Source organism: Lampris incognitus, chromosome 2, assembly GCF_029633865.1.
Source record: "Lampris incognitus isolate fLamInc1 chromosome 2, fLamInc1.hap2, whole genome shotgun sequence".
Taxonomy (NCBI): Eukaryota; Metazoa; Chordata; class Actinopteri; order Lampriformes; family Lampridae; genus Lampris; species Lampris incognitus.
Genome location: NC_079212.1, coordinates 48,623,568 through 48,642,684, shown reverse-complemented (window position 1 = coordinate 48,642,684; position 19,117 = coordinate 48,623,568). Strand labels below are relative to the sequence as shown.

The following is a 19,117-nucleotide window of genomic DNA, read 5'->3' as shown; positions in this document are numbered from 1 at the left end:
TTTGGGAAAGATTGCCCACCCCTGAGTCAGAGCATGGAGCCAAACCTTGAGGCCAGAGCTGCACGTGTGCCCCACCCGGTCAGTGCACACAACCGGCCCGTGTACCTGCGTGACTTCGTGGCCGAGTTATCACACGTGGGCTCTTTTGAGGGGGGGTAACTTCCGCCTGGCCTTGCCGGAGCGACGCCGTGGTCCGCTCCTGTGTTACCCTAAGTCGACTCTTAGTGGAGTTGGTGATCAGAGGGAGCACGCTGCCGCTGGAGTTTCGCCAGTGTGTCTGTCATTTCAACACGACAGTTACGGCCGGTGTGCGCGCGCGTGTGCGAGAGAGACGCAGGTGGGACGTTTCTCCTTGCGCTCCTGCCTCCTCAGGTCACGTGCCCTCCTCGGCGGAAGTAGGCAGTGCGCGCGCGCCCCCGTTTTTTGGTTTGGCCGTTTATTTTGTTCCCTAAACAAAGTGCGAATCGCCTCAGCCGCGGCCGAGTGACAGAAGAGCCGAGCGACTCATAGCTGCTCGTCGCCTGCCCTCGCTTCGCTCGGCTACGCACAGGCAAGGATTATCAGAAATGGATCCCGGATAAAGGAAAAGGAAGATTCCAGAAAGACCGCGGCGAGAGCGCCCGTAGCAGTGGAGCGGCCCACGGCCGCGAAGCGCTTTAGCACCAGGACGCAGCTGACCGACTCGCCGGTCATTGTGCGGGAAGAGCTGGACTCGCCCCTTCGCTAACATCGAGTGTTGTGTAAGTCGGTTCGCGTTAAACGGGATAGGTTTTTTTTTTTTGTTGCGCAATTTAACTGCGGATAAGTTGTTAGCCGCCGGCGGTGTCAGGCTGTATTGTTTGTCCAACATTAGTGTGACAAGCAATTTCACGTCGGCTAACGTTTGGGGGCTAATGACATTAGCGGCTAGCCGCTAATGTCTCTGAGGCTAGCGGCTGGCTGGCTAGCTAGCGCTAGCCTCAGAGAAAGCTGTTGGGAGCGTTCGATTAACTGCCGGCTGCACGCCAGCCCCGAGACGCGGAGGACGCGGGTCATGGCCACTAACACTGTGTTCACCACCGCGCACCGGTGACGTCGTCGGTGGATTTATTTTCCTCCTTTTGACCAGGAGCGCGGGTATTTAATATCCGGCTGAATTGCTGGAGAGTTTCTGTCATGTTGGTGGCCGTAATGTTACCCCGGCGCTGTGGAGTTATTATAAAGAACTTGCTCCTATTCATACCTACAGTGTTGATGAAGCTGATGCTTATCCATGGCGATGATTAGGCTTGTGGATGGATCGTGAGCCGGGGGGTGGGCAATCGTATCCGGGAAGGGCCAGTGTGGCTGAAGGTTTTTGTCCCAGCCAAGCAGTTGGAACCTGATCCCACTAATCAACCGGTAGGGTCTTGGCTGAGGAACTTGATTAGGAGACACGGGTGTGTACCTGCTTGCTTGGAACAAACACCTTCACCCACACTGGCCCTTCCCGGATAAGCTTGCCCACCCCTGCATACGCACAACTTAATGGTTTGGCACATGACGGATAATGTTACACGTACAGTAAAACAAACCTCCCCAGTCGACCGGCAAAGAAGTCGATGTTCGGGGTCGGGAAGATGCCGCATAGTCCCGCTGGCAAAGTGTTGTGTCAGCAGCATAGATTACGTTCATGCATAGCAAAATTATTTTGTCTCCTGTCTGAAGGAAGGGTTTATTGTTCGTGCTTTCAGTTAGTTCATACACAATCTTAGCAATCTGTTTTGAGCTATGCTAAGGAAATGGGGGAAGGATCAACGTCAGACCCAACTGGCTATTGCTAGCAAGAAGTAGACAGGTGTACAGCCATATGTCTGCTTATGATTAGACAGTTTGCCCATGTCTAATTCAGTGCCTCCCCAGATATTTGAAACCCGCACCTGATTGTTGTGAAGTCTCTCTCTCTCTCTCTCTCTCTCTCTCTCTCTCTCTCTCTCTCTCTCTCTCTCTCTCTCTCTCTCTCTCTCTCTCTCTCTCTCTCTCTCTCTGGGCAGGTGAGATAGGTCAGACAAAGAAAGAGATGATTAATGACTTAAACCATGTTGGCACTTGGGCTTTTCTATTGTTAGACTGTGCTCAAATTGCTACTGTTTCCATATATAACAGCTGAAATTTTATTCTCCATCATCTTCCCCTTCTGACTTTATATTGTCTCTTTTTTTCCTCATTGTCTCCCCTAGCCATCCTGATTCTGTTCTAGAGGAGCTCAGCCCCTTACCATCGCCAAGATAGCCGGGCCAGGCAGGAAGAGGCACACCTCAGATCCAGATCCCAGCAGCAGTAGTGACTCCAGCGACGGGCAGCCCGTTGGCGCCAAGTGCTTGAAGATGGCAAGCAGCAGTGGGAGTAGCATGGCCGGTAGTGAGACAGTGGGCCGTCGCAGTGGGACTCAGCAGCAGAGAAGAGGCAGTGGTCCAGACAACAGAGCAGATATGTCCTCCAGCAAGAAGAAGCAGAAGGACAGAGCGAACCAGGAGAGCAGAGAGGCCAAGAGGGCAGCAGCTGGAGTTATTGCTGAGGCCAAGAAAGGTCAGTATGGCGGAAAAGGCTCCAATTAACAATGGTCTTATTAATAAATCTACTTGTTGATCAATGTAAAGGCCTAATTTATACAAAAAAAGGACATGCATTTTAAAATGTGAAAGGTTACCGATATTTACACTTTTCATTAGAGCTGACCCGGATACCTAGAAACGTAGATGCTTCGATCGGTACCATGATAATCAATACCAAAATCACTCATGGAGCATTTATTGATTTATTTTTCAATTAACCTTAACTAATGCTCTTTGAATTGTCTGCTACCAATAAGTACGCTAAGCACAGATGACACTGAGAATGGCTTTCCAGCCATTTTTCCAGTGTGTGCTTCCAAGCACACTGGCTTAGCCCCACTGCAAGACAAAGCGTTAGTTGATGTTAAACTGAACATTGCAGTGTCATGAGGTTATTTAGATTATCATCCTTATGCAACAAAACTGACCACACTTCTTTCTGCAGTGACAAGAACAGATATGAAAGAGAGGTTTCACCTTATGATTCAAGCATCCTAACAGGTCTGCTATTTAGAAATACCAGACCACAGGAATCTTTAATTGACCAATCATAATGGAGTATTCAGTGTGTAATAAAGTTTAAAATAAATAGATTAATAAATCGATAATGCTTGTATTCAGTTTAGGTCAGAATGTCCAGTCTTGAAATAACCTAATCATACATTTTAATATTTTTTTTTATAACTGAGATTAACACAGGATTTATTGGTTATTTCTTTTTTTTAAATTCAGGGCGTACATTGTGTGTTACTTTGTATCGATGCTTTGCTCATGAATGATGATGAATCAGCAGCATATGTGATGTTAGTAGCATTGGCAGGGCTGTATCCTTGTTTTTACACAATTCCACGACCTTTAATCGAGGGCTGGTGTTTGATTAAACATTTTACAGGGGGTGGTTGCAACAATCTGAACAGATAGCACTGAATGACATCAGATTTCAAAGCCAATCCGATGCACGCACTCCAAAATAAGAACACATTAGTATGTTTCACTTTCAGTTTCTGTTTATGGTACTGGAATGAGTTTCAACCAGGCTTTATTTGGTAATGTGGTTGTACAAGTTGGACTAATTTAGAATTAGAATACTTTATTCATCCCTGAGGGGAAGTTGGGTAGAGATATGTAAATGAAATGAATGTGGAGAACTGTATCTGGTGATACAGTATTCCATTTAAGTAGATCTGGCAAAGTAGTTCAGGCTGGAATACAACTGGCTTGTGTGATGGATGTGTCTGATTCTGGAGGTCAAAATGCTGATGCAGAAAATATCACATTTTCTGTGAGTCCTTAACCAAGGAGGATGAAGAGCCCTTGTTTCCAACAGAAGGAACTGGGATTCTTCTCAAAATTTGTATTTTTTTCTGACATTTCAGGTCAGTTTGTCATCAGTTTTATATTTCCCTCAATATTGAAAGCAATATCAACTTTATTTATTTTTGAGTTTTTTTTTTTTTGGAATTTTTTTTTTACTCCCCCCAATTGTATCCAGCCAATCACACCATTCTTCCGAGCCATGCCTGTCGCTGCTCCACCACCTCTGCCGATCTGGGGAGGGCTGCAGACTACCACATGCCTCCTCTGATACATGTGGAGTCGCCAGCCGCTTCTTTTCACCTGACAGTGAGGAGTTTCACCAGGGGGACGTAGCATGTGGGGGGGCTCACGCTATTCCCCCCAGTTCCCCCTCCTCCCAAACAGGTGCCCGACTGACCAAAGGAGGTGCTAGTGCAGCGACCAGGACACATACCCACATCTGGTTTCCCACCCACAGATGCCCAACCAAGCCGGAGGTAACACAGGGATTCGAACCGGCGATCCCCGTGTTGGTAGGCAACGGAATGGACCACTGCACTACCTGGATGTCCCGTATCAACTTTATAAAAGGAAATAAAAAAAGTCTTGTTCAGAAGGTTGGATTTTATCCCTAGCCATACACTATGAATCCCCACACCTTTGCTGCTCATTTTCACATAAATCCCATAAGTTTTTCTTTCTACTGGAAGCACTTTATGGTAGATATATACACTAAAAATAGCATTTGATCACAAAGTTCACATTTGTCTCTGACATGGATTATGGTTGGTATTGCCAGCATTTCATTGCCCTTTGAAATGGATGTGGCTTATTAGGTGTAGTACTGCCTTACTGATATGTACAAGATTGTGCTATGTTCATGATTCAAATGTGGCCCATTGACGAGCCACATTTTTGTAATGCATTAGTTGTGTTTCGCTCTATGTTCCCTTGCTCCTGCTAAAATGCTTTGTGAATTGTATCCCTGTGCATTTACATGTTAGCTAACCCAGCACACTGATAAGTCTAGTACCAAGGAAGCACACTGTTTTCGCTGGTTATGCTGTGTGTTAACCAAATGTTAGGGCGTAGCATGGTGCAACAGTATGTTTGTGCTTCAACCTTCTTTCGTGTGTGTGTGTGTGTGTGTGTGTGTGTGTGTGTGTGTGTGTGTGTGTGTGTGTGTGTGTGTGTGTGTGTGTGTGTGTGTGTGTGTGTGTGTGTGTGTGTGTGTGTGTGTGTGTGTGTGTGTGTGTGTGTGTGTGTGTGTGTGTGTGTGTGTTTTACATATCTTGCTGTGCACAATGTCAAGCTCAAATGCTGTGTAATCCTAGCTGAGAGAGACAGCCCCTGATCTGGGAAACTGGGTATTGTCAAGGTCATGAGAATAACCTTTACCCTTCCTTTGAGCACGCTACTCCGTCTTCCTTCCTGTCGTAGCTAGCATAAACTCAGCCAGATTTGTGCACGAGGCTGTCAGTCATGTCCTAAACCAAGGTGGCCACTGTTGACATGAGATGCATTCCACGGTGTTAAGCATGCTATTTCCCCATCTTTACTCGAGTTAGAAACACACGCTTTATTAGCCAGTCTTATAGTTGCTAGTAACTATAAGGCTGAATGCAAAACCAGTTTGTAGCTCTCATATAAATTTAATATAAATCCTTCAGATATCTAAAGCAAGTTGCTGTGTTTTATCCGTGATATTTGTATGGAAAAAGCACAGGTGTAACACACTCTAGTATTACGGTGTTGACCGGGCTGCGATGGATGGCTTATAACACAGTTACAGCAAAACGTCATGTTTCAAATTTGGTACATGTTCTCATTTAAGATTGGTTTACATTCCACACAGCTGAAATATGTTCCAATGAGTTGGAAGATGACTCAGTGCGGGATGAGGTTACTTTTACTTTCACACCATAAAGAACATAATGTCACTGTGAGCAAAAAGCATGTATTGCATATGGGGGAATTTTCTCTTTATTACATAAACAAATACATATGTACCTATTTAAAGCTTGTGAATGGCTCAGTCCTGGACAGAAATATATTTTCAAATACTCGAGACGATTTTGAGGGCATCTGAGTAGCGTAGCGGTCTGTCTACCAACATGGGGATCGCCGGTTCGAATCGCCGTGTTACCTCTGGCTTGGTCAGACATCCCTACAGACACAATTGGCCGTGTCTGCGGGTGGGAAGCCTAATGCGGGTATGTGTCCTGGTCGCCGCACTAGCGCGTCCTCTGGTTGGTCAGGGTGCCTGTTCGGGGGGAGGGGGAACTGGGGGGGAATAGCGTGATCCTCCCATGCGCTACGTCCCCCTGGTGAAACTCCTCACTGTCAGGTGAAAAGAAGCGGCTGGCGACTCCACATGTATCGGAGGAGGCATGTGGTAGTCTGCAGCCCTCCCCGGATTGGCAGAGGGGGTGGAGCAGCGACTAGGACGGCTCGGAAAATAGGGTAATTGGCCGGGTACAACTGGGGAGAAAAGGGGGGGGGTGGTAAAAAAAAAACCAAGACGATTCTGCCATTTCAGAAGTAAGGGAGTTTGTTGTGACACAAATCCCCTAACTTGAAATGTAAATTCAACCGAGGAGATTATTTTTGATCCCGAAGAAGTTGGTGATCACAGTCCAGTGGTTATACATAACCAGCCAGTTACACAGGTTAGTCGTATAAGTATCTTGGTGTTCACACTGATGGCGCTATAACCTGGGTATGTTCTTGACTCCTCCAAAGAACGTATTCTTTATGTAGATTGCATCTGTATTGAGTCGAACAAAAAAGTATGTTTCTGTTTTATTAGGCTGCTTAGAAAGTGTAATCAGGTGTGGAATGACCTGCATGGTTTGGGAACCTTCCTGTGTCATCAAAATCAAAGTTATTGTGTTACAAACATCGGTCAGAAAGATCATTATAATCTTCTGTATCTCTTTGGCCAGTACATACTTAAACAGGTAAAGAGAATCCTCTGTTATCCATCCCATAATCTGTACTCGCAGTACAAGCGGTTACCATCAGGCAGACTATACAGGACTGGGCAGTGCAAATTGAATCGATTTTTAAGAACTCTTTTGTGCCTGTATCAGTTGGTGTTTTAAACAGTTTTTGTCCTGCAGTACAGAGGCTTGTACTGCAGGACAAAAACATAAACGAGTTGTTGCCTCAGGTTCTGTATTTTTTTCACCTTAATGCATTTCTGCTTCTGTTTTACTGACATTGTGTGTCTATATGTGTTGATGGGTCTAGTCTAGCTTTGTAGAGTCCAAGTCAAATTTTCCAATGGGGACAATAAAGTATCTGTCTTTGTCCTGTCTCTCTCTCCATCTAGCTAGCTATCTACGAAGATGCGTTGTTTGGTTACAAAATGGTGAAATGGTAATGATTTTTCTCCACTTTAGTTGCCTCACCATATTTTGTCATGCTGAAAGTGGCTCTGTTACCCCCCCCACCCCCCCACCAAACATTGGCATTGCAGACACAACAAGTGGCTGTTAAGCTGCTTTCATTTTCAGTTGGCTCTACTGCAGATGCATGCTTTTTGCCAAAAAGCACCAATAATTACTGCAGTTAAACTGTGTACTTGCTAGTGTGGTGTGGCGTAATGGAAGGCTGTGTAAAGTTTGGCCAAGGTATGACGATAAGGAAGTGAGCCAGGCAAAAAATACATTATTTATGACCTTTTTTCCTTAAGCAGATGCAGATGCTTTTGTCCAAAACAATTATTAAGAGTCAGCAATTGGCAAATAGGTTCGAGTGTTACCAGCTAGCGTCATAGAGCACTAAACGGTAATCCTAACAAAGTCAAAAGTGTATGTCATGTCAAGTGCATTTAGGGCACCTTAAATCATCAATCGGGAATGATGAAAGTATGACATGGATTGACAATTATATGTCTCAGTATCGTGGATATATCATAGCCATCAGTGCTTATCATGTCAAGCGCACATAGAAGGGCACAATAGTAGGTGGTGTCTGATTAAGGGCTCAGTAGTGTTTTATTGTTGATCAGTGGTTCGAATTCCTGTGTTACCTCTGGCTTGGTTGGGCGTCCCTACAGACACAATTGGCCGTGTCTCTGTGGGTGGGAAGCCGGATGTGGGCATGTGTCCTGGTCGCTGCACTAGCTCCTCCTTTGGTTGGTTGGGGCGCCTGTTCGGGTGGGAAGGGGGAACTGGGGGGAATAGCGTGATCTTCCCATGTGCTACGTCTCACCTGTCGAAACATCTCACTGTCAGGTGAAAAGAAGCAGCTGTTGACTCCACATGTATCCGAGGAGGCAAGTGGTAGTCTGAGGCCCTCCCCAGATAAGCAGAGGGGGTGGAGCAGCGGCCGGGACGGCTCGGAAGAGTGGGATAATTGGCCGGATACAATCGGGAAGGAAACAAAGGGGGGGGGGCAAGAATTAGCCGATACTGATCAATTAAAATCAGCATCGATAGGCCTCGATACTGATCTGTCGGATCGAATCAGTACATCCTTAGTAAAAAAGTGTAATGATTTGCGCTGGGCCTTGAGGCACACCTGTTGTTGTAACCTGTCAGGAGGTGGACACCTCACCCCTCCATGACATGTGGTATGACCTCCCTGTTAGGTACGCTTTGAACCACTTTAGGGCAGTGCAGATAATGCCCAGGCCTGATAATGTCTACAGTATGCGACAGTCTGGTGATTCACTGTGAATGCAGGAGGTAGGTCAAGGACAGTTACTACAGAGGACTTGCCATATTGCTTTGGCTTTTTATGGAGTGCCAGAGTAACTGCACGAAGAACAGGTTTAGTAGAGTGGACACTCTTAAAACCATACTGCTTTGGATCAAGTAGGTTGTTTAGAGAGATAAAGGAGGAGCGCTTATTGCATGCGCCCTCACATGAAGTCGTTTTAACTAATAATGGGAACAGTGAGGCCGGCCCATAACTTGGAGCCCAAATAGGATAAAGTAGGTTGTTTGTTTTTTGAGCAACTGGGTGACCTTGAGCATGCTTAGTGATAATCTCAAACTTTTTAAATTAAACGAATGTCTGTCTTGTATATAACTGACTATGGTAAAATAGTAGTGATTCAACTCACTTTCAGTTCGTGAAAGTGTTTGCAATTTCGGTAGTTCAGTACGACACTTGCTGTGGAAAAAGCTTAAAGCTGTTCATATAATCCATGAAACTGACAGGTTTTACTTCAGTCAGCAGCGGTTGGTCCACCAGAGAGGATAGGTGGAACTTCCTCTCTGGTGGACCAATGAGATAAGCTCTGCTTGGTCCAACAAAGATAATATGTTAACACAGGATAATAACTGACATTTATTTTGCCAGTGAGCAGTGACTGGTCCACCAGAGAGGATAAGGTAGAACTTCTTCCCTGGTGGACCTACTTTAGAGAAGCATCAAAGATAGTCAACTAGCAAAAGATAGCAATCTAATGGACAGTGGAACTCTTCAAGATTGACACTTTAAGGTTAAAAGGGGAAAAAAAAACCCAGGTGATAGTTGAGTTTAAAGTGAAGGTTAGATAGGAGATGACGATAAGAGTGATTGACCGATTAAGGTGGGATGACGGTATGGGATCAAGAGCCCAAACGGTGAGAGGAGAGAAGTTTGGAAGGAGTTGTAGGGAGTTGGATGTAATGTGGTCTTGGGGCTGGTGGGCAGTGGAATGGCAGAGATTGGAGGAGTAAATTAACCACTGATGACTGTCACTTTCTCAAAGTGGAGAGCAAAGGCATTTGAACTGAGGGAAAAGATTGGTGAGGGAGGATTGATGTGAGAGGAGAAGGTGGAGAACAGCTCGTGGAGGCTGGAGGCATTGGAAACCTTTTCACTTTATGACTCCATAAAAAATATTGAAGAAGTCCTTTAGGATTTAAGGTTGAAACTCTCCAGTGCGCTCTAGTTTCATTGTGACAAGAATAAAAGAATCGTCTGCTTCTCCCTTGCGTCTGACTGACATACAGGATAAGCAAGCAGAACATGTCTTGTTTGACACAAAATGACTCTTGATATAAAAATAAGTTACTCAACACTTGGTTCGAATCCCCGTGTTACTTCCAGCTTGGTCGGGCATCCCTACAGACACAGTTGGCCGTATCTGCGGGTGGGAAGCTGGATGTGTGTATTTGTCCTGGTCGCTGCATTAGCGCCTCCTCTGGTTGGTCGGGGCACCTGTTCAGGGGGGAGGGGTAACGGGGGGTGGGGTGGGGTGGCGTGATCCTCACACGCGCTATGTCCCCCTGGTGAAACTCCTCACTGTCAGGTGAAAAGAAGCGGCTGGCGACGCCACATGTATCGGAGAAGGCATGTGGTAGTCTGCAGCCCCCCCCCCCCCCCCCCCCCGATTGACAGAGGGCGTGGAGCAGCGACCAGGATGGCTTGGAAGAGTGGGGCTACTGGCCAGATACATTTGGGGAGAAAAAGGGGGGAAAATCCAAAGGAAAAAACCCATTACATACACTCGCCACTTTATTTTCAGGATGTCCTAAACGATTGTTGCACCGTTTGAATGCAGGTAGGGTTTAAGAGGCCCAAATCATTGTTTAACTGGATGGCATGTCATCACTAAGGATTCACAATACAGAATTTTATGCTTGTAACTGATCATTTACACAGTCATTTTGGCAAATGCCGATATTTTTCATTTCATTGAAATTCCACCATGCATGTTAGTTTCCACTGGTGGATTTTACCAAAAATGTGTACTTACTGCAACTGTGATGTTTGGTACAGATGCACACATTGAAAAAACACTGCTCTGTTACCATCTGTCCTGATTTCTTAGTAAACACTGCACTGTTTCTGGTGTTGCAGTCACTGAAGGACCTGAGCACGCAAGCTCCTTCAACTTGAATGGAGACAACATGCAACATTTACTTTGGCATACTGTTTTCAAACATCTTTGCGTTTGTTCTTCGACTGGAGGATCCTTCAAAGCACCCTTATAAATACTGTCGCTGTTGCCTGAAATGAAAACAGTTTTTTGTCAATATGTCTTTCTTTTATAGGCTCTTGTGCAACATGTCTCTCCATCAGTGCCTATTGGTGTATCAATGCGTCATCATATCGGTGGGACATATCTAGCATATGTCACAGTACGCCCAATGACTGCTGGGATAGGCTCCAGCATCCCCGCAACCCTAAGCAGGATAAAGCGGTTTGGACAATGGATGGATGGATATCTGGCATAGTTTTGATATGTCTCGATACTAACACCTTTTTAAGTAGTCATCAGCTATTGCCAATAAGTTGACCAAGATATTGTACATCCCTGCTTCTTACTGTTGATAAGACAGTACCCTCTGCTAAAGCCAAGACCAATAGACAAAAGACCACCCGTTATCCAAACCGCTTATCCTGCTCTCAGGGTCGCGGGGATGCTGGAGCCTATCCCAGCAGTCATTGGGCGGCAAGCGGGGAGACACCCGGACAGGTCGCCAGGCCATTACAGCCCCCCCAAACACACACACACACACACACACACACACACACTTTCACACTTGGGGACAATTTAGTAAGGCTGATGTTGCATGATATTTGACGCTTTCATTTCTGCTGAGTGAAGGTTGTCAAACGTTTTGTGTCTGAGCATACAGTAAACTGAAGACTGTTGTACTGGTGTGTCTGTAATCACGGTCAAGGTCACTGAATGAAATTGGCTCCCAGCATATGCTTTTTAGAGCCATCCTCATGCAGGTTTTCAATTGTTTATTTTTTTTTTCCAAGATTATTTTTTGGCATTTTCCGCCTTTATTTGACAGGGATAGTAGAGAGACAGGAAAGGCAGGGGAGAGAGAGGGGATGACATGCAGCAAAGGGCCTGGGCCAGATTCGAACGCGGGCCGCTGTGGTAAGGACTCAGCCTTATGCGCTCTACCAGGTGAGCCACCAGGGCGCCCCGCAGGTTACACTAGATAGAGTGGAGACGGTTAACGAAATTACTTAGTGTTGTGCTTTGTCAAATGAAAACTTGTGAGTGCATGGCTCAGTGGTACATTTTTGGACCAAGGTTCAGACCTAGTATGCTGCTCAGTGCGTCTGTGATCCTCCTTGTTCCTGGCCTGCTTGGCTGATTTTTTTTTTTTTAATTTTTGAGATACTTTATTGATCTCCCGTAGGGAAATTACGCTCCGCATGGAACCCACCCTAGCTGTGTAGCTAGGAGCAGTGGGCAGCTGCTGTGCAGCACCCGGGGACCAACTCCAGTTCGTCTTGCCATGCCTCGGTTAGGGGCAGAGACGGGAGTATTACCCCTAACATGCATGTGCTTTTGATGGTGGGAGGAAACTGGAGCACCCGAAGAAAACCCAACACAGACACGGGGAGAACATGCAAACTCCACAGAGGATGACCTGGGATGACCCCCAAGGTTGGACAGCCGAACCCAGGACCTTCAATATGTTGATAAATATGATAAATATGTTGATTTGACTGCAGATGGACTGTAGACAAGTCTGAGCCGACACATTGCAAAAACACTGATGTTCACTTTATGTTTAATGAAAAAGTAATGGCCATCCGAAAACTGTAATTCCAAACAATGGATGCAGATGGAAATGCTCAGGCTGCACCACTTTGTTAGGATTTACCTTTTGGCTTTCTTGTTTTTGTTGTTTTTTTTTTTTTTTGCTTAGAGGTCATATTTTATACACATGATATGAAAAGTACAGCTTAGCAGTGCTTCATCAGGAATATAACTCTCTTCAGCTTTAAGGGATTGGGTGTTGCTTGTGACCTTTCCCACCCATATGGGAGGGAGGGGGAGAGAGAGAGAGGAAAAAAGCTCTTCAGCCAGTGTTGCAGACTAAATCGAGTGCGGGTGTGTGCAGGGTCTACGTATGGAGCCTCCATGCCAGCAGAGTCCTCACACTGCTGGCAGTATATGTTTGGTGGCTGCTAAAACTCTGATCAGTATGACGAAAGGTACATCTTTTTGTTGATAATGACATCTGGTGTTTGAATTTTTCTTAGAAGAAGGAGGTTTGTAACGTTAGTCAGCATGTTTTGTTATGTACTGTGAATGTGAATAAGTGATTTGGTGTGATTAGATGAACTTGAATCCCCAAGTTGAAATTGAGTTGTTGCAGCAACAAGACAAGGAGCTTAGACATGAATACACGCAGAAGTAAGATGTACACATAGTAGTCCATAAAATGTGATTTTAAAAAGTGAAAAGTTGTAAGACTTTATAAAATGATGAAAAATCTGACAAGAAGTGATAATTTGCTGATAAACTGTTGGAGTTGTAGGAAATGCTTGTGCATGTGTATATTTTCCATAGGGTATGTGTGGCAGGATCTATTTTAGAAGTGCTCCTATGGTTGGCTGAGTTCAGTTTATTCTCTGTGTGCCAGCTTCTGTCTGAAAGCATTGGCCTGACCCACTTATTCATATGAGGGCATTGGTGTGACCCATGAGTGTGTGAGCAGGTGCATCTCCATGTGCGTGCCCTCTTCATGTGGCCTGGTTGTTTGCTATCGCTGTTTACTCTTATTAGCCAAGTGAGTTTTTTCCCCCCTGTTTGTCTGACCAAAGTGTTGCTCTGTGGGTTTTGTAGTATTTTTTTTCTTTCCCTTTTTGTCTGCTCCTCCGTATTTGTCCGATTAAGACTGACTATCCTCCGTCCCGTGTGTTGTTTATGCTTCTGAGAGGGAAGGAAGGAACTTAATCTTGTCCGTGAATTTATATTTATTTCAGTGTGACTCTTAAGCCTCTTACAGGCTGTGTGATTTTAGCTGTCCTGTAAGTTTACTGCAGGCCACACTTTGATATGGATCTAATAAACTTGGTACGACATCAAGTTTGATGTATGTAGACTGTATGATAACACTACTGAATCACAGGCTACGACACAAGCTCATAAAAACGTCATCAGCATGCTTGCCACATCAGTGCGCATGATCCAACTATGCTGCTGGTAGAGCAACAGGACGCCAAGCAGGAATTGAGTCCTTTCAGTGGTCGCCACAGCTCGTTCTGTTGCTCGTGTTGAATCCATCACATTTGGGTCACAGACACTAACAGTCTGTTTGTTTGTGTTTAGTGCAGCAAAGATCCTGCGTGGTCTTGATCAGTGCGTCATTTCCTGCTGCATTTCTATTGGTTGGTTAGTAGACGTAGTTCGCAGCAGCAGTCACATTGTGAGATGGTCATCCTACATTTTTGACACTGTCAGACTTTTGTCCCAGCTTATCTTTGGTCGCAGGACCGTAAATTCGGCCGTCTTTGAACCTGTCTCACAGTCTGATGTAGGACCATCATTTTGGAGCCCCGAGCAAAGATATCGCCACATTTAGTCATCTTTCATCTGAGACGGCCCACATCACACAGTCTGTAGGAGGCTTTAGTCAAATTGTCACATCCACACTGGCCAGAGTTGAAGAGTGGTCTAACTGAAGTGCAAGGAAGGATGGAAATAGATAGGCCTAAATCCTCTTTTATTTTTTGCCCATCAGTTTCTGATTGTCTGTCGCCTTTCTGTATTTCAGATGTGTTTGTGGACTGGAAGCAGAATGCCAATGAGGTGATTGTCAGGCTGCGCTGTGGAGAGGAAGTGCAGCGGGTCGAGGATGTTGGAACAACCTTCACAGATACACACTGCCACATACAGTTCCCAGGTCAGTCATATGATGTAATAAATCCCTTTATTGTGTCCAACAAGTAATAAAACCTGGGACACAGGATTAAACCAAATGAGAGCAATACAATTGATAATTTAGTGAGCAATTAACTTACTCTAGACATATTTGTCATTTGTTTGTAATTTGACACTCACTCCATTGAATACTCAGCTGTCCATTATTAGTTTTTTTCTGTGTTGGAGGGTTTGAGTAAACAAGAATCTGACTCGTATTTTCGCCTCTGTGCTTGTTTATCTTTTTAGGTTTAGTGTAGACATCCTCTTCTTCCTTGGTATGTGTTGTTTTAGTCCTTATTGTCTGTGTGTGTTGTTTCAGATGGGCGCCAGTGGGGCTGTCGGTTGCAGGAGGAGATCGAGGCTTCCTGTAGCAGGGTCCAGTACAAGGAGAAGGGAGGGTTCCTGTTGCTCACCATGCACAAGAAGATTCCCTTCCATATCTGGCCTTCATTAATGGTGAGATGTCTAACTGAATGGTCACCACAGGTGTTGGCCCCCTCAGTACCAAAAATATCGAAGTGTCTTCAGCTTTTTGGGGTGATGTTAAAGTGTGTTAGTGTTATGGATTAACCTGAAAATTTTGAGGAGTTTTCACCATTTCCTCTTGGTCTTGTGTCTAACATATCTAAGCCTCTTTATTTTGTACTTGATTGTTCCTCCCACATTTAATCCTGCTAAAAACAACAGACCTTCCGTGTTGGTTTTTCTCTGGTCAACACAGCATTTTGTTTTGGTCCTTTCTGCTTTAGTCAAACAAAAAGGACAAGGAGCCAGTAACCACAGTGACCAAGAGCGGCAATGAGCAGTTCACCTCGCCTCTGGCAAAGAGCAAAAAGAAGTCTGTTTCCTCTGAGTTAGAAGAGAAAACAAAACTGTCAAGCCTCCAACCCCAGCCTCCCGCCTCGCCTGCACGCAGTGAGCTGAGACGCAGCAGTGGCAAAGCAGACCGGGGCATTAAACGCTCCCTTAAAAACAAACAAGTGGTTGACAAACCCTCTGTGGACTCTGTTGGGGTGAAAGATGGAGCAGGAGATGGGACAGCTGACATTAACAGGCCTGCTACTATCACCAGGGGGGACCAGCAACCTCTTGAACCTAGTGCAAAGCACACCACGGTACGAGCCTCTAAGACCACTAAGGAGGCTACATTAGCAGCTGACGGGGACTCTCCAAAAGCTACAGCAGCCAATGGGAAAGAGCCACAGACACAGCCATCCGCTGGTCAGAGCTTGCAGACAGACCCCAGGGATGGAGAGAACAGGGTGGAGAGAATACGTAATGGCCGGGAACATAGACCTGTAGTGGCCTCCACTGCCGCCACCCATGCCCAGGTAAACAAATCTCAGGTTAGTTGGTATTTGAAACGTACACCAACATTGTAGGTGTGTACACAGATGGATGCCAAAGGGGGAGTGATAAGAGTAGCTTAAATGAATATAACTGCTTATTTTAAAAGGCCACCCACTGGGGACTTTTTGGTTGATTCAAAGATTTTTTTCAGTGATTACAGGGTACCCGTGGATCCTTAATAAGTCTTAAAACATCTTGAATTTCTTTTTGTTTAATTCAAGGTCAAAAAATGTTTTAAAACATCTGGAATTTTAGGAGGGGAGGCGTTCAATTTATTCTGGGGCAGAACAAATGAGTATATATCTGGTTTTTGTTCAGTTTTTATGTTTTCTTTTATTCCACAACAGCCTGAAGATTGTTGCAAGCAATATACAAAGAATTTGCACTACATTGCATACGTTGGGGTCCGCGGTGGTGTAGCGGTCTAAGCATCGGCTTTGTGTCGATGCAGTTGCCCACTGGGGACCGGGGTTCGCGCCTCGGTCTCGTCAGATCCGATTATGGCCGGACTTGATGAAGCAGCAATTATTGGCAACGCTGTCTTCGGGAGGGGGGCGGAGTCGGCTTGTGTTCATCACATGAATGTGTGTGTTGGAAAAAGCAGTGGTTCAGCCTGGAGTCGCCTTGTCACGAAAGTGGGGAGGCGACTCCTTCGAGACTGCTGGCCGGGGAGATGCAGTTGGCGAACGCACACAGTATGAGGGTGAGTGTTTCAACTAAAATAGGGATCGATTGGCCACTAAATTGGGAGAAAATCAGAAATAAATTTATAAATTGCATACGTTAGATCTCCAGGGACAGTGGGACTGGCAGGCAGTAGCTAGCGGGCGACCGATGAGGCGGCAAGGGGGAAAAAAAATCAAACAATCTGTTGGAGGATGACAAATATTGTGGGTGGCTTAAACAATCCAGCAATTCTTACGAGGCACGATGTGAATTTTGTGACAAAACATTCAAACTGGTGACAGTGGGTTGTAAAGCACTAGATTCCTACATGAAATCAGAAAAGCAGAAGCGCTATGCTATGCTAGCACTCGAGAGGGCACTGTGGCCATCAAGTCATATATGTTGAGCCCATTGTTAGCTTGTCTGCTCTCGATAACGTTGGAGCTAATTTGTCTGCTTTCTTTGTTGACCCTGTCTCCAGTCAGCCTAACTGGCACTAGACAGTATAACATGGCTGCACCCCCATGAAGACACCCACCAGAGACGGGGAGAGAGCTGAAGTCTGCAGGGACAAGGACCTGCACAGCACTCTCACCATGAAAATTTAAAAAGTGTTTTGAAATGTTATTAATCATCTGTTTTTAGTGAAGAGGATGTTACCTTCCCCTCGTGGCCCCTCTCTGTCCATGTCACTGTACCAGGGAGCCTTGGCTGAGTCGCAGGTTTGCCACAGCGGTTGTCTGTATTGGGGCTCTGGCACAGTAAAGAAACACGGACACAGAGGGTCGATGAGGGCGCAACGTCCTATTTATTCAAAGTGGAGAAAATTAAATACACGACTTAAAAACATGTTAAAAGACGAGGAATAAAGTTTGTGGGGAGAGGGCTAAAGGCAGCGTGGACAGCTCTCTCCCAGGCTCTGGTGTGTCTGGTGTGTGTCAGTTTGGGAAAAGCCGCTTCACACAGTTTACTCACCAGTTAGTTTATAGTAATATAAGTGATATACATACAGAAACCATGCCTTACAGTTTAGCAATCATAAAAATTGACTTTGGGACGATTGATTTTAGAGTTAGTGACAATACTGGGGTGGTAGGGAAAATTTTTTGCGGTTACATTTTGAGTCTTTTTTTATTGTATTCAAAACATTCTGTTCATATGAACTTAGGATAAATGAAGATATGTGTGAATACTGTGAGTGTCCCATTTTCGAAAAGGAGATAGCTCAAGGTTTTTGAAAGCTGAAGGGATTGCCCAATTGGACATGCTGGGTCCAAAAACAGTGGACCTGTGCTCTAACTATACAAGATTACCGTCCCTTTCAAATACGGTTGATGTAGGAGTGTGAAAGAAAAACAAAAACAAGGACTGTCTCTATCAGTCACTTCCAGTGAGCCCCCCTCCCCTTTCCAAACGGTACTACAAGTGTGCTCTCTTACTGAGTATCATATTTTGTAATGTATCCTAATGCCTTATATACATCATAAATATTTTTATGAATCGCATGTGAAAACTATACACCGATCAGCCAAAACATTAAAATGACCTGCCTGATATTTAGTAGGTCCCTCTCGGGCCTCCAAAAAAGCTCTGACCCATTGAGACATGGACTCTTCAACACCTGAAGGTGCCCTCTGGTATCTGGCACCAAGATGTTAGCAGCAGATCCTTTAAGTCCTGTAAGTTGTGAGGTGGGGCCTCCATGGATCGGACTTGTTTTTCTAGCCCATCACACAGATGCTTGTGTGATGGGCTAGAGATCTGGGGAATTTGGAGGCCAAGGCAACACCTTGAACCCTTTGTCATGTTCCTCAAATCATTCCTTAACAATTTTTGCAGTGTGGCAGGGCACATTATCCTGCTGAAAGAAGCCACTACCATCAGGGAATACCATTGCCATGAAGGGGTGTTACTTGATGTGCAACAATGATTAGATAGGTGGCATGTGTCAAAGTAACATCCCCATGCATGCCAGGACCCAAGGTTTCACAGCAGAGCGTTGCCCAGAGCATCGCACTGCCTCTGTCGGCCTTCCTTCTTCCCACAGTGCATCCTGGTGCCATCTCTTCCCCAGGTAAACGATGCACCCCCCCCGGCTGTCCACATGATGTAAAAGAAAATGTGATTCATCAGACCAGGCCACCTTCTTCTATTGCTCCATGGTCCAGTTTTGATGCTTACGTGCCCATTGTTGGCACTTTTGGCAGTGGACAGGGGTCCTCATGGTCTCTCTAACCGGTCTGCAGCTGCGTAGCCACATACGCAGCAAGCTGTGATGCACTGTGTGATCTGACACCTGTGTATCATAGCCAGCAGTTGAGCTGTAGTAGCTCTAATGTGGGATCGGACCAGATGGGCTAGCCTTGACTCCCCACCGACATCAGTGAGCCCATGACCCTAACCCTGGTTCAACGGTTGTCCTTCCTTGGACTACTTTTGGTAGGTACTGACCACTGCATACCGAGAATACCCCACAAGACCTGCCATTTTGGAGATGCTATGACCCAGTCGTCTAGACATCATAATTTGACCCTTGTCAAAGTCGCTCAGATCCTTAAGCATGCCCATTTTTCCTGCTTCCAACACGTCAACTTAAAGAACCGACTGT

The 19,117-nt window shown here is 45.5% G+C and overlaps 1 protein-coding gene across 1 annotated transcript in view; it reads left to right on the top strand.

Moving 5' to 3' along the window:
- Positions 1-447: 447 nt before the first annotated feature.
- usp19 (ubiquitin specific peptidase 19) overlaps positions 448-19,117 on the top strand; it is a 66,134-nt gene continuing 47,464 nt past the window's right edge. Inside the window, exons 1-5 of the mRNA XM_056302110.1 lie at positions 448-740; positions 2,199-2,547; positions 14,345-14,473; positions 14,813-14,949; positions 15,243-15,824. Of these exons, the coding sequence (XP_056158085.1) occupies positions 2,346-2,547; positions 14,345-14,473; positions 14,813-14,949; positions 15,243-15,824 (1,050 nt within the window). The 5' untranslated portion in view covers positions 448-740; positions 2,199-2,345. The remainder of the gene's footprint in view (positions 741-2,198; positions 2,548-14,344; positions 14,474-14,812; positions 14,950-15,242; positions 15,825-19,117) is intronic.